Source organism: Anolis sagrei, chromosome 2 (genome assembly GCF_037176765.1).
Source record: "Anolis sagrei isolate rAnoSag1 chromosome 2, rAnoSag1.mat, whole genome shotgun sequence".
In the NCBI taxonomy this organism is placed as follows: domain Eukaryota; kingdom Metazoa; phylum Chordata; class Lepidosauria; order Squamata; family Dactyloidae; genus Anolis; species Anolis sagrei.
The window spans coordinates 23,988,406-24,004,012 of record NC_090022.1 but is presented as its reverse complement, the minus strand read 5'-3'; the positions used below and the strand labels follow the sequence as shown (position 1 = coordinate 24,004,012).

Sequence of the window (15,607 nt, the reverse complement as noted above, 5' to 3'; positions counted from 1 at the left end):
TATTTGTGTCAAATTTGGTCCAGTATATGAAAATACATCCTGCATATCAGATATTTCCATTACGATTCATAACAGTAGCAAAATTAGTTATGAAGTAGCAACGAAAATAATTTTATGGTTGGAGGTCACAACACGAGGAACTGTATTAAGAGGTCACGGCATTAGGAAGGTTGAGAAACACTGCTCTAGGCAACATTCAAAGGTCAGGTTGCAGCACAGTTTCCCCCAAGATGTGTAAAAAATGGAATTGTTCTGTACTTCTGATGTGGTTCTTAAGAGTTTGTAGATCCCATGCCATCTATTCTTCAGGACCCATCCCTCAAAAGGCCCCCACAGTCAATAGTATCAGCTTTGTTATGAAGTCTTGTTACTTGTGCACAAAGATGGGGATAGGCAGAATAGGTTTCTGCACTCCTCTTCCAAATATATTCTCAAGACAAAGGGGGACCTCGTCAGGTTTTGGAAGCAGGATATCACAAATATATTTCTTAACACCTTAAGGCTATGGCAAGCCTGCAAGCTTGCAGTAGCACAGCAGCTAAAACTGCAGCTGCAGCAAAACAAGCTGCTGACCAGAGGGTTAGCAGTTTGAAGCCGCAAATTGGGGTGAGCTCCTGACTGTCAGCCCTAGCTTCTGCCTACCTAGCTGTTCGAAAGCATGTAATGCAAGTAGATCAATAGATACCGCCTCGGCAGGAAGGTAAAATGGGTTGGTGCTCATCTCCATTTCTAAGCCAAAGAGCCACCTTTGTCTGTAGACAAAAGTCATGTGGTCATGTGGCCAGCGTGACTGCATGGAGCATCATTACCTATCCGCCAAAGCGGTACCTATTGATCTACTCAAATTTGTATGTTTTCAAACTGCTAGGTTGGCAGAAGCTGGTCCTAACAGCGATCACCCTGCTGTTTGGATTTAAATCACCGACGTTTTGGTCAGCAAGTTCAGCAGCTCAGCGGTTTAACCTGCTGTGCCACCGCAGGCTCCAAATATTTACTGAAAATAAATAGGCATTTGCAAGGCTTGCCAAATAGGCTAATTTCCCTTTCTATTGAGTATAGTTGAAGCATTTTCTACTGTAAACACTGCACATTGTTGCTGACAGAGTTCTGTGAGTAGCATTCAGGAACGCTTTCTTGTTGCCAAATTTTTTATGACCCCAATATTGAGCTAAGGGTTTGGGGTTGGGACCCATAGTTTAAGAATCCGTGCATTAGAGGAAGTATCGCAGTGGGATAACATAACATGAATTCCTTTTTGACAAAATGATGCCATAACCTTTTGAAAAATGTGAATCTCTATAACCATTTGAGAAATGGGATTCATAACCTTTTTGAATAAAAGACTGGTCACTGGAAAGGCATGACCTTGTTAGAAGTCACAACCTTTAGAAAAATGAACCCTTTATTGTTGCCAATTTTTTCATGACCCCAACATTGCGCTAAGGGTTTGGTGTATGGCTACATTCCAGAAGCATTCTCTCCTGGTGTTTGCCCACATCTATGGCAAGCATCCTCAGAGGTTGAGAGGTAAATAATAAGTGGTAATCCCCTCAACCTGCCATAGATGTGAAATGTCAGGAGTGCATGATTCTGGAACATAGCAATACAGCCCGGAAAACTCACAGCAACCCAGCGACTCCAGCCATGAGAGCCTTCAACACACAGAATAGTTATACTCCAAAAAAATCTGGAGGGCATTGGGTTGCCCCATCTAGTATTCAGGATACATTTCAGATGCTAGGGCCAAAGTTAAGAGAGTGGCTCAAAACTTCATATTCTTTTCAAGGATTTTCCAGAATCGCCTGTGAAGTCACTGTTAAAACTTAACATGCAGATACCCATGCCTCTTCACAGCCATGGAGACTGGTCAGGAAATAAACATCACCTTTATTGATATACATTGGCTCTGGGTTTTGGGCATTCACGCAGGGTGGTCGGTTGGGACGGGGTAGGAGCAGAGGGCCACCCACTCAGTCTAGCCAGCAAGGGAAGCTGCTAACATTCATCTTCCCCAAGCAAAGCAAACAAGTTCCGGCCAGCCAACTGCTTCCCTTTCCTGGAAGGAAAAGGTTGGCTGGGACCACTCTTGGGTGCAGAAAGCATCTCCTCTTCTTCCTCGGCTTCTTCGTCAGCATCTCGGTCTTTCTCCTCATCCTCCTCTTCTCCGGAGCTGGAAATTTCATCTTCCTCCTCCTCTCCTTCGGCCTCTTCTTCCTCACCAGAGCTGCGCCGACCATTATGGCCATGAGCTTCCTGCAAGGCGGCAATCTCGGTGGTCTCAATGTGATGCTCCCACATGGCTGCAGGGAATAAAAAGGGGGCTGTCAATATCACATTCCCCACCTAGTCTAAAACAGTACTATTCAAAGTGATCATCAAAAGTATGTCAGTTTATGTAGTCGATTTCCAAAATGTGTTTTAATGCTGTAAGCATGTGGATGTAATAATGTTCAGCAAGGATACTGTTAAGGAACCACTGAGTTATGTATGAATCCTAGAAAGGTATATGTGTGTGTTAATTCCTGCTTCCTGCATGTGACTTATAATGCCTTGTATGGAATGTGAGTAGGCGTGTTCTACTGAGTGTGAAGAAGAAGCCGAGAAACCATTACTGAGTTGTCTTTTGCCGCGGGCAGACGCTACCATGCAACTCTGTTATGTATATAGTCTGTAAATAAAGCTAATTAGTTTATTGCTTTATGGCTGTGTGTCGGAGCAGTTTTATCGCCTCGTGAACCAATAATCAACAAAGTACAATGCCAAAAAGGGGATGTCTTGGAAAGGTTGCTTTTTTGGATCAGAAATCCCAGTGGCCATTCCAGCTGGACAATTCTGGGACAGGCTGAGGAATATAGGCCCTCCTGCATGTTTTCATCAAAGGGAGCAAGACATGTAAAAGTATCTCTCTTACTCATCTCACTAGGAGAGGAAAATCATACAGAAGGTGATAGTCCTTTAAATCTTAAGTACCGTATATACTTGAGTGTAAGCCGACCCGGATATAAGCCGAAGCACATAAGTTTACCACAAAAAAACTGGGCAAACTTACTGACTTTGAGTATAAGCCAAGGGTGGAAAATGCAGCAGCTACTGGTAAATTTCAAAATAAAAATAGATTCTAATAGAATTACATTAATTGAGGCATCAGTAGGTTAAACGTTTTTGAATATTTACATAAAACTGTAAATGAAGATAAGACTATCCAACTCTGATTAAACCATTATTCTAACCTTCTTCAATGGAAATGTGCTTATGTATCCTTCTAATAATAATAAAGAGAGTAAAATAAGAAATGTAATAAAATAACAATAATAGAGTAAAATAATATATAATAATAGAGTAAAATTATTATTATTATTATTATTATTATTATTATTATTATTATTACTTTATTTATACCCCACAAAATCTCCCGAAGGACTCGATGCGGCTTACAAAGGCCAGGCCGCTGACAACAACAACATACAATACACAATAAAACTCATAAGCAAATAATAAACATCAAGCAAAACAATAAAACAGTAAAACGATGACACCGTAAAATAATAAACGTAAAAACGATAGTAATAAAGTAAAATAATAAACATAATAATAATAAATAGAGTAAAATAATAAATGTAACAGTAATAATAATAATGTCCAGATCTGCACACATTATTCGCAAATACATCACACAATCCAAGACAGTTGGATAGTGTGCGACATGCGATCCAATACAAAAGCCAGCATAGTGATCTTGTTTGCTGTATGTTAATCTTGTTGTGTATCAAATAATAAATGTAATAATAACAATAATAGAGTAAAATGATAAATATAATAATAGAGGGAAATAATGTAAATGTAATAATAATAATAATAATAATAATAATAATAAATAGAGTAAAATAATAAATGTAATAAAACCATAATAATAACAGAGTAAAATAATAAATAACCTTGACTCAAGTATAAGCCTTAAAAAAGAGCTGAAAAGGTCAGCTTATACTCGAGTATATACGATAATACGCATTTTAAAAGTGGGAACCAGTTGTCAATATTTGCCCCCAAAGATATCCAAGTGAAGAGAATAAAAAGACTGCTAACGAATCCATGTTTCCAGCACCCAACCTGATGTCCCACATGAGTTATGCTTTCTCCCTGCACAACCCCAGTCTGTTCCTCTTCCCACGTTGGATGCCTACCTTTGTGTGCAGTGTAGCCTGGAGGCCGCATGCAGACGCAGAGACGACCATCCACCGCTAGGCGGAGAAGGCTGTTGGCAGCTCGGTAGACATCGTTGCGGGCTCCCCTGGCCGTCTTGTAGCCTCGTTTCTCGGCCCAGGCTAAAAGGAGAGCAAAAAAGGTGTAAAGAGCAATACTGAACACAGTCTGCAGCCCAGACTGAACTTCTTGCTGCGTTGCAGTGCATCACCCATCTCCAGCACCGGCAGCTCTTTTACCTTCGCAAACATCCCAGGCACACCACGGGGGCTCAGGTTTGCCATGCTCAGCATCCGGATGCCGCAGCTTGAGCAAGGCCTGGATTGGAATTCGGCTGGCCAGGTAACCCACAGATGTGTAGGGCTCCTGGATCTGTGAGATTGGGTAGATACCAGACAGGATCTAAAAAGAACATAAGAGAAAAGACATGTCAATTACTGGAGCTGCATTCTTCATCCATCATCTGATGGATGGCAAACTAAGAAACCTGTTGCTGGGAGCTGTAGTACTATATCATCTAGAGTAGTGGTTCTCAACCTGTGTGTCGCCATGTGTTTTGGCCTACAACTCCCAGGAATCCCAACCAGTTTACCAGCTGTTAGGATTTCTGGGAGTTGAAGGTCAAGACTTCTGGAGACCCACAGGTTGACAACCACTGATTTAGAGATCTGGGTGACTCCCATCCCTAAAATAATTAAAGGATAGGAATCCTGAGGCCAAATGCTGTTGGGCCACAATTTCCATCCTAATGCTAGCTGAAGCTCCTGGGAATTGCAGCCCAGTGGGACATTGAGAGGACGATATAATTCCCACCCTGCTCTACATGAACACTGTCTACTTTATACCCAGTAATGGTAAAGGTTTTCCCTTGGCATTAAGTCTAGTCATGTCCAACTCTGGGGGGTGGTGCTCATCTCCATTTCTAAGCCGAAGAGCCAGCATTGTCCATAGACACTTCCAAAGTCATGTGGCCAGCATTACTGCATGGAGCGCCATTATCCTCCCGTAGAAGTGGTACCTATTGATCTACTCACACTTGCATGTTTTTGAACTGCTAGGTTGGTAGAAGTTGGGGCTAAATAGTGAGAGCTCACCCCACTCCCTGGATTCGAACCACCAACCCTTTGGTCAGCTAGTTCAGCAGATCAGCGGTTTAATCTGCTGCACAACCAGAGGACCCTATTATTCCCAGAGAGAGTCCAATATTTATTTCCACTACTGAGGAGAAACTCCCGCCTTGGGCATTTATAATATTGGGAAGAGTGGGCGGGGCGTCCGCCAAAATGTTTCTAATACAAGATTCTAGAAGGTTCCGAACAGCTGCGCATGCACAGAAAGTAAACCCATTATGTGCGAATTTCACAGACTCCACGAAGAAGAAACCTCACTTGCCTTGTTTCCAACAGACCCCTCAACCTCTGAGGATGCCTGCCATAGATGTGGGTGAAACGTTAGGAGATAATGGAACATGGTCATACAACCCGGAAAACTCACAGCAACCCAGTGATTCTGGCCACTAAACCTTCGACAATACTGTTACAGAAGTTTACCTGCTGCTTTCTGTCAACCAAGGAGGGAAAGATGAGTCCAGGGCAGTCACACAGTTTGACTGTGGGCGTCAGGAAGTAGGTCTGGAAGTACTTAGTATGGCCTGGAGTGCGGGAGACGCTCACCACTTTGTGGCCCACAAGCCCATTTATGAGCGAGGACTTGCCTACGTTGGGGAAACCTGGAAGGAGGAATCAACAGGATGGAGTCAACATTCAGAAAAGATCAATCACAGCCACCCTCTGGATGTAATATTTACCTTGCTTAAATGCTACTATCTATCAAAGCCACTTTTCTGCATCTAAGCAAGACGGAAAAGCCTACGATTACATGATTCGATGATTAATTATGCTACCACTTTCATAGACAGGGTACCTCATGGAGTTAAACAGGTAATGCAGGTTAGTCTCCACATGTAAGGAGCTTTGAAGGACAAAGAGGGAAAGGAAAATATTTATTTATGACATTTATATGCTACCCTTCTCATCCCAAAGCGGACTCAGAGTGGCTTACAAGTTATATGTACTTACAATATATTATATTATTAGCATAGCACAATATTAGTATTATATATTACTATTTTGTACTATACCACTATACTGTAATATTATTAGTAATATTACATGTAATGTGAAATATAAAATTATTATACTGCATTATTATTAGTATTATATTGTATTATATTATAATATTAACAATAATTTATGCACATACAATATATTATATTATTAGCACAGCACAATATTAGTATTATATTTTAATATATTGTACAATACCACTATACTGTAACATTCTTACATGTAATATGAAATATAAAATTACTATATTCTATTATTATTAGTATCATATTGTATTACATTATAATATTAACAATAATGTATGTGTATACAATATATTATATTTTTAGCACAGCACAATATTAGTATATTTTACTATATTGTACAATACCACTATACTGTAATATTATTAGTAATATTACATGTAATATGAAATATAAAATTATTATATTCTATTATTATTAGTATTATATTGTATTACATTATAATATTAACAATAATTTATGTGTATACAATATATTATATTTTAGTACAGCACAATATTAGTATTAGATTTTACTATATTGTACTATACCACTATACTGTAATATTTTAGTAATATTACATGTATTATGAAATATATAATTATTATATTGTATTATTAGTAGTATTATATTGTATTTCATGATAATATTATCAATATTATACGTGTATACAATATATTATAATATCAGTATTAGTATTATATATTGCTACATTACATGTAATATAAGTATATTAGTATTATATATTGCTATACTGTAATATAGGATTATATATTGCTATATAAATATGGTCAAATCCCAGGATCTCTAAAAAATGTGTAAGAAATGTTTAACTCTAGAATGCACACAGCCATGGTGATGAATGCTGGGAGATCCAGTTCAATACATGACTTCCAGTTCTGATTTAAAAGTTTGGTTCTATTCCCAAAGTTGTTTCACATAAGGCTTAATTTCCAGACCTTGACCATCTTCACTGCCCTTCTCTAAACATGTTCCAGCTTGACAATCCTTCTGAAACTGTGATGCTCAGAATTACATAATATTGCAAATAGTAGTTGAACAAAGCAGGATAGAGTGTCACTACTACTTCCCTTGTTCTGGACGCATATCTTGCAACTCTTTTGTTAATGAAACCTAGCACTCCTTTGGCTTTTTTGACCACCAAATCACATTGGTGACTCATGTTTCGCTTGGTTCCTGGGGCTCTTCAGACATGTTGAACTCTAAATTGCAGCATAATACAGTAGTAATAATAAATCTTTATTTATATCCCGCTTTTCTCCCTAATGGGACCCAAAGCGGCTAGAAACAAAACAATTACAACATAATGGGAGTTGTAGCAACTACATATCGGGATGTACTGCTTGGGAAAAGCCGACTGTTGTTGTTTTCCCTCTCTCATTTTCCTAAATAGCTAACAGCTTGCACTAAGTACACCTAAGCTCATCAAAATCCATAGTCTTTAAAAGCCAGACACAGGCTTAACCTCCAAGGTTCTTCTGAAAACGAGGAGGAAAGCAAATATTTTAAAAAAAAATGCAACATGAGTGGCCCACAAGCAGGTCTATGTAATGTTTTTAATATTAAGATGCTGCTGGAATGGAAACAAAAATACTTCAATTTTCTCCAGTCGAAGCAAGAAAGTTGAAAGAAAAACTGCTCCTTAAAAAAAAGATTACAGGATGTATGTGATGTGATGTGATGTGAGTGTTGTGGATCTGAAAATATTATAATAATTCCACTGTTCATGTCATTTATTTCCTCCTCTTTCCTACTGCTCTGAACTGGAACCACTAATTTCATTTTGTCAGCTGATACAGAAGATATCTGAACAGAGCTATTGTTCTTTTTTAAAAACTTCGTCATAGGAGTCGGAGATATTCTACTGCTTCAAAATATCATCTGGCTTGGGCTGGATCTACACTGCCATATAAAGCAGTTTAGCGGCATAGAACTGGATTATAAGGCAATGTAGACTCATATAATCCAGCTCAACAACATTCAGATAATGCATTATTTGGCTGTGTAGATCCAGCCTTGGATGGGAGGCTGATTATATATTTTTAAACATGGAGGGAATCAACAATTGCTTTTACCTTCATCCAAAAAGTTCAAAGGACAGCCCAAAATGAAATTAAAAACCATCCCAGTTTCTACCAAATCTAATCAGATTATGTGCAAACTCCTCCCACATTTTGGCTTCAGACTATTCACAGTAATAATAATAACAACAACAACAACAACAACATTTCTATTCTGCCCTCTCTCCCCAAGGGGACTCAGGGCAGTTTACACATAAGGCAGACATTCAATGCCTAAGTGAGTACAAAACATCAAAAACATATCAAAATACACAATAGAGCACAATAATAACAGTGAGATTACCAAGAAGCATTGAGATAAAAATATAACAGGCTCCAGGCCCCACCCTAATCATCAAATAGGCCATGCTTGCATTTTACCCACTCATGCCAACCCAACCCTCTCTTAGTGGTTGAGGCCCACTTTGGAATCTTAGCCATTGGAAGCTGAGCTGCCTAATGTAATGAGTATCGGGTTGGTTTAATTTAAATATGTGTGATTGTCATATAGTACTATGTTTACATGGTTATAATGTTTTCGTATGTTTTTACGAACGGCACTATAAAAGGGCTTCGTGAGATCAGCTACTTTCGTTGCCGCATGGTTTTGAAGCAACGGTGTCGTAATGGTGAGGCCGCAGACCATATTTTCATTCTTATGGACCACTGATGTCCATGGACCACAGATTGGGAACTACTGATTTCAGATGTACAGATTTCATATTTCTCAACATAGGTCATTTTGTTTTTTCAGAAGAAGGAGCTCTGAAAAATTCAAAAGCATGACTATTGTTTTTATCATTCATCTGGTCCAACAAAGAAAGTTCCATTATGGATTTCAGCAAACACTGACTTATATCTGATGGTTTGTTTGAAAAAACGTCCACATCTGGTGGGCCAACTGAATTCTGCACCCAGTTCATTGGCTTGTGCAGCTTCTTGGTATGCAACTATTTCACAGTTTTCTTCCAAGAACATTCTGCCTATTTTGCTTCTGGATCAACGTGAAAAAGCATACTTCTTGAAGTAACCATGATTTAGATCAGGCATGGGCAAAGTTCGGCCCTCCAGATGCTTTGGACTTCAACTCCCACAATACCTAACAGCCTCAGGCCCCTTCCTTTCCCCCCTCAGTTGCTTAAGCGGCTGAGGGGGAAAAGGAAGGGGCCTGAGGCTGTTAGGAATTGTGGGAGTTGAAGTCCAAATCACCTGGAGGGCCAAACTTTGCCCATGCCTGATTTAGATGCATCTCCCCCAGCTTTGTTTGTCAGCTCATGGCACAATCCTCACCTACGCAGCCTATCGTCAAGATCCCATCCTTGTAGATTTCCTGGCAGAACCCTCCGGCTTCCATAGCCACATCTGTCTGGTGCTCTACTAGTACCGCCGCGCTTTCGTCATCTTCTTCAGAGTCTTCGGAGTCCTCAAGTGGCAGGCGTGCACTAGTTGCATCCCGCTCAATTTTCTCCTTCCAGCTGCTCAGGTCCACTGGAGGAAAAAAGAGAGCGATGATACATACAAACGAAGACCTGGGAACAATGAAAATAACCTACAACAGTCAGGCTTTAGATTTAGATTTCGAAATGGAAGGCTATGGATGCTTGTTATGTGGTGCCATTGAGTCAGGCTACATTCATGGCGGAATCCGCCCTGAGTCCCCCTGGGGAGACAGGGCAGAATATCAGGAAGTCTGATCTGGCAACAGTGGTCCACACTCTTGTTACATCCTGAATAGATTACTGCAATGCACTCTGCGTGGGGCTGCCTTTGAAGACTGTTCGGAAACTTCAACTAGTCCAACAGGCTGCAGCAAAATTACTAACTGGAGCAACACACAGGGAGCATACCACCCCTTTGTTGTGTCAGCTCCACTGGCTGCCGATTTACTTCCGAACTCAATTCAAAGAGCTGGTTTTGACCTGTAAAGCTCTATACAGTTCTGGCCCAGCTTACCTGTCCGAACGCATCTCCCTCTGCGTCCTGCCTCGCAGTTTAAGATCATATAGGAGGCCCTGCTCTCCCTCCCACAAGCGTCTGGCAGGGACGAGAGACAGGCTTTTGGACAGCAGGCATAAATAGTGCTTTGGATATGGAATTTGACTGGAATGGTGATACAGTGGTTAATACTGTTTTTATTGTTTTAATTAATGTTCTATTTATTGTTTTAATTGTTGTTATATTGCTTTGTTATATTTAATGGCATCAAATTGTACCAAATGTAGGCTGTCCTGAGTCCCCCTTTGGGGGTTGAGAAGGACGGGGTAGAAATACTGGAAATAAATAAATGAATAAATAAATAAGGTATTATTATTATTATTGGTAGGTTTGGTTCCAGAAACGCCCTGCCATCAAATCTGTGAATAGTCCAATTATTTACAATGGCATTGTAAAATTGCATCACCTATATAAAATGGCAAAATCAAGGTTTGCTTTGGGGAATGTTGGGGAGAGGGAAGATTTTCTAGCCATGGGTAGTGGAATCTGTCAGCACAGAATCTATAGATACAGAAGGTTGATTGCAACACCAAAGCTTGGAATAGTTAGATTGTTTGTTTATATTTCCATAACTCTCTAATGGCCATGCTGGCTGGGAAATTTGGGGGGGGGCTTATGGTCCAAAAAAAGTAAGGTCTCCCAAGGTCTGAACATTTGACACAGAGAAGGAAAAACAGGCGTCTCACCTTTGCCAGCTGTGATGCTTTCGCAGGCACTCAGAAGTTGATCAGGCCCCATCGCTGTGCTCCATCCTTTGCGACGCTTCCGGCGCTTCTTAAACACTGAGAGCAAAGAAAATCCTCTTAAAACAGTCAGAGGAGCCTTCTTTGCTGCTCTGGGGCCACAGAGTGAGGAGGGTCCGCCAGAAAGACACAGCTCCATTGTGTCTGCTGCAACATCACTCAGGAGCCCCTCAGTATATACAATATAGTAATATATAGAAATAATAGCACTGTAATGTAATAGTGCTAATATATTATATGTTATATTAATAATGTTGTAATATAATATATTGTATATTGTAAATACTACACCAGAGCAACCTGGTGGCACAGTGGGTTAAACCGCTGAGCTGCTGAAGTTGTTGACCAAAAGGTCGGTGGTTCAAATCCGAGGAGCTGGGTGAGCTCCTACTGTTAGCCCCAGCTTCTGTCAACCTATCGATTCGAAAACATGCAAATGTGAGTAAATCAGTAGGTACTGCTTCTATGGGAAGGTAATGGTGTTCCATGCAGTCATGCTGGCCACATGACCTTGGAGGTGTCTACGGACAACGCTGGCTCTTCGGCTTAGAAATGGAGATGAGCACCACCTCCCAGAGTCGGACATGACTAAACTTAATGTCAGGGAAAACCTTTACCTTTACCTATGTACTACAACTTATGATATAGTACAATATATTATATAATACTAATAGTTTAATATGCTGGTAGTGTATTATATATATTGTGGTATGATAATATAGTACAATATAATAATATATAATATGATAATTATATTATATATTACATATAATATTACTGATACTATTGTGGGATAATGTGTTATTATTTTTAATGTAGTTGTGGATTTGTTTTGGGGATTAGGGGGTTGGGGTTTTTTTTTGTCTTTGTTCAGCTTTTCATGGCATTGAATGTTTGCAGATATCTGTTGTAAACCACCTTGAGTCCCCTTGGGGAGATAAGGCGGGATATAATGTTGTTGTTGTTGTTGCTGTTGTTGTTATTATTATTATTATTATTATTATTATTATTATTATTATTGGTGGTGGTGGTGACTCTCAGCCTGTGAAACTCACTGCTACAGGAGATGGGATGGTCCCCTCCCATCTTCCTTCCCTTCTGTATTTGAACAAGCACTTGGTGTCAAAAGTCTTTGGGAGGGGGTGTGTGTGGCATTTGTATTGTCATGTTTTTAAATGATTTCATATTCTTTTGAAGTACTTTTAAAAGTTAGTTTTTTTATATAAAGAAAAGGCTTCCCTCACCAATCCTTGTTTCCACAAGCAGCATTTTTCAAAATCCAATGATCACAGGGATAGAAAGTGAGGTAACAGGGACACAGTCAGCAAAACGAACACCACAGGTGTGTTAACCCTTCCTTATGTGATATACGAGGGTTTAAATGAAAAGTAATGCCTCCACCTTCATTACTTGGGTTTGGATGGGAATATTTTAATAAATCAAACGCAGAAATAATCCTTAGAATGTGCTCTTTAACTACCACTATTCACTTTTTCACATAATCACCAGACAATTGGATACATTTCTGCCAACAATGAACAAGTTTTCTGAAGCTGTCATGGAAGAAGTCGACACTGTTTCCACAACCAACATCTCACAGTTCTCTCAATGTCTTCATCAGAAGCATAATGATGTCCCCGCATATCTTCTTTCATTATCAGGAACAAAAATGTCAATTATGTTTGGAATTTCTCTCTGAGTGATACGACAATTGTCCTGAATCAATCTGTCAACCTTTTGCTTATGAAACTTGGTGGTTGCTGTCACAGGACGTCCAACTCGTTGTTTGTCATGCAAGTCAGATGTTCCCACCTCAACATCTTTAAACTCACTCACCCAGCAATGCACAGTATGGTTGGTCAGCAACGCACAGATGGTTGGTCAATGCGACTTGTGTCACCTCAACATCTTTAAACTTACTTGCCCAACGATGCACAGTGCTCACATTAACACAATCACCATAAACAGCTTGCATTCTCTGATGAATCTCCTTTGGGGTGACACCTTCTGCTGCCAAAAATTCAATGACTGCATGTTGCTTAAGTCACATTGACCGACCGTCTGCACAGGCTTCCATACTTCGCACTTTAACAACACAACTGTTCAATGCTAAGACTTCCTGCTAAAATTGAACTGTAGAGGAGAGTCTACTGAACAAGCCAGTACCTGCTGCATACCAGTACTGCCATCTGTTGAGGAGTTATGAATGTGGAGGCATTACTTTTCATTCAAACCTCGTATATATTTGGCTGGAGTTACACCTGTTCTGACTTACATACTCATTCAACTTAAGAACAAACCTAAAGAATCTATCTTGTTCGTAACTTGGGGACTGTATTAGGATTGTTTTTATATTTTATTTCAACAAATTGATAAGTTTCTAGATTGCAATCCTTGTTAATCACATGCCTTCATTTCTGACTAATGGTGACCTTAAGGTGAACTTATCACAGGGTTTTTATGGCAAGATTTGCTGAAGGGGTTCTCTTGCCTTCCTCTTGAGATTTGGACAGTGTGACCCAGTGGGTTTCCATGCTTGAGTGTGGATTTGATTCCTGCCCTGCTGCCCGAGTCACAGTTCAACACTCAAAGCACTAGACTACACTAGTTCTTTATGTTGAGTCACCTTGGCTCTGTGTGTATGTGTATTATATGTATCTGTATGTATATATACATATACATATATATATATGAAGAAATGGACTGAGAAGCCAGGGTGGTGGAACAAACCATCTAAGCTCTAAAAAAAGAGAAGGACTGGGCATAGGAAAAGAGTGGCCGCAGGCAGCAAATATGAGGTGTCACGCAAGGAGAGGAAATGTTACTTCATTTGTTATTAATGTGTGTTTGGTTTTAGGAAAAGCTCTTATGGGACTTTCTGCATCATGTACCAAAATAACTTGGCTGGCTTTAGATACTATGAAATTTGACCTAGATGGAAGTGAGGCGGCTGCCATGTGCTGCTCTGCCTCAGGCGGCAAAATGCCTTGGCTAGGCTCTGGAGCAGATGGTGACGGAATTATTTAATTTAACAGAAGATAGTTTACCATGTATTAAAAAAATAAGGCACAAAATTACACATAATAAAACGACTGTGTCATTTTTAAGGGCTAGACATAGGATTCACAGAAATACTTCAATATATTTTAAAATGTAAGTTATTCAAAAATTTGGGACATGCTGATACACACTCTCTTTCCTATGGACACTGAGCTTACTCATGGAGATGCCTGCAAGATTAGGGTTGCCAGAGTGAAAAGTGAAGAGGGTCCCTGTACCTTTAATGGTTGTGTAGCAGAGGGCATTTCAGTAGGGGTTGCTTAACAGACAACTATTAAGGGCACAGGAGCCTTCCCTGGTTTTCATTCTAGCTGCTTTATGTGGGATAGCATTGGGAGACAGCAGCAAAGACAGGAAAAGTTCCCCTTCTAAACTACAATGTTCAGAAATTCCCATGCCAGGCAAGGGGTTCTGGGGGGTTATTATCCAAAAAGGTTATGTTTCTAAGCTCAGGACAAGAATGGGCCCTTGGAATGACCTGGGGTTTGATTCCAGGACTCTACATGGATACCAAAATCCATGGATACTTAAGTCTCATTAAATGCAATGGAACTGTAAAATGGTGTTGTACATCAGCCACCAGAGGCTGATGGTTTAACTGATGATTTAGAGAGGACTGTGAGCTTTCCTGTGGCACAAAGTGATAGGCCCTCAAGTCTGGGAAATTAAGGTCTGGGAAATGATGGTTCTCTCTGTGCCAAAACTAGCTTGGAAAATATAAGACTTCAAGGCCAGTCAAGAGAGCCAGAAGTAGCAACACAGATAATGAACTGAGTTAAGAGCTAAGAAGAGTTCCCAGGAGAACCCACCTGTAGCTACGGAGATCAACAAAAGTATTTGTTTACAAATGAGAGCTGAAAATAGATTGCATCATTCAGAGAGATTATGTGGGAAACTTGTGGAGAAAATTCATGGAAGATGTAATGCTTTCATGGGCGTCTACTAAACAACAAATTGTTTGCTTTAAGAGCAGTTCAAGCAATGTTGTGTTAGGGTGAAAAGCTAAGCCTGAGTTGGCTGGTTCTTGATCCAAGTCAAGCCTTGGTTTTGGATTTAATATATCCTGAAAGTATTCTATGTCCTTGCTCATGTATTCAAGTTTTTACTAGTTATTCAATTCTGTCTCCCATTTATCATGTACAGAATGCATTTTTCATCAAATGTTTGACCTGTCTTGGGCCAACATAAGCCAGAAATCATTTCCAGTGAACTTCCTGTTTTTTTAAAAAAAAGGTATTGTTGTAGTTCAGCCAGCTGATGAGGGGAAGGAGTTTGGGGGTGCAGGGCCTGATGGTTCTGTGGGTGTCCAGTCTGAGAAGATGTTGGAGAAGGATGGTTCTCCAGTTGGGAGAACGGAGGTGGTTTTAGACCAAGATGTTGTTTTTATGTGTGAAAATGAA

General features: G+C 39.9%; 1 protein-coding gene across 1 annotated transcript in view; it reads right to left on the bottom strand.

The window, feature by feature from the left end:
• Positions 1 to 1,867: 1,867 nt before the first annotated feature.
• GNL1 (G protein nucleolar 1 (putative)) overlaps positions 1,868 to 15,607 on the bottom strand; it is a 53,507-nt gene continuing 39,767 nt past the window's right edge. The window contains exons 7-12 of the mRNA XM_060759359.2: positions 11,091 to 11,186; positions 9,700 to 9,897; positions 5,751 to 5,929; positions 4,440 to 4,602; positions 4,182 to 4,322; positions 1,868 to 2,300 (exon numbers count right to left, since the gene is read on the bottom strand). Of these exons, the coding sequence (XP_060615342.1) occupies positions 1,996 to 2,300; positions 4,182 to 4,322; positions 4,440 to 4,602; positions 5,751 to 5,929; positions 9,700 to 9,897; positions 11,091 to 11,186 (1,082 nt within the window). The 3' untranslated portion in view covers positions 1,868 to 1,995. The remainder of the gene's footprint in view (positions 2,301 to 4,181; positions 4,323 to 4,439; positions 4,603 to 5,750; positions 5,930 to 9,699; positions 9,898 to 11,090; positions 11,187 to 15,607) is intronic.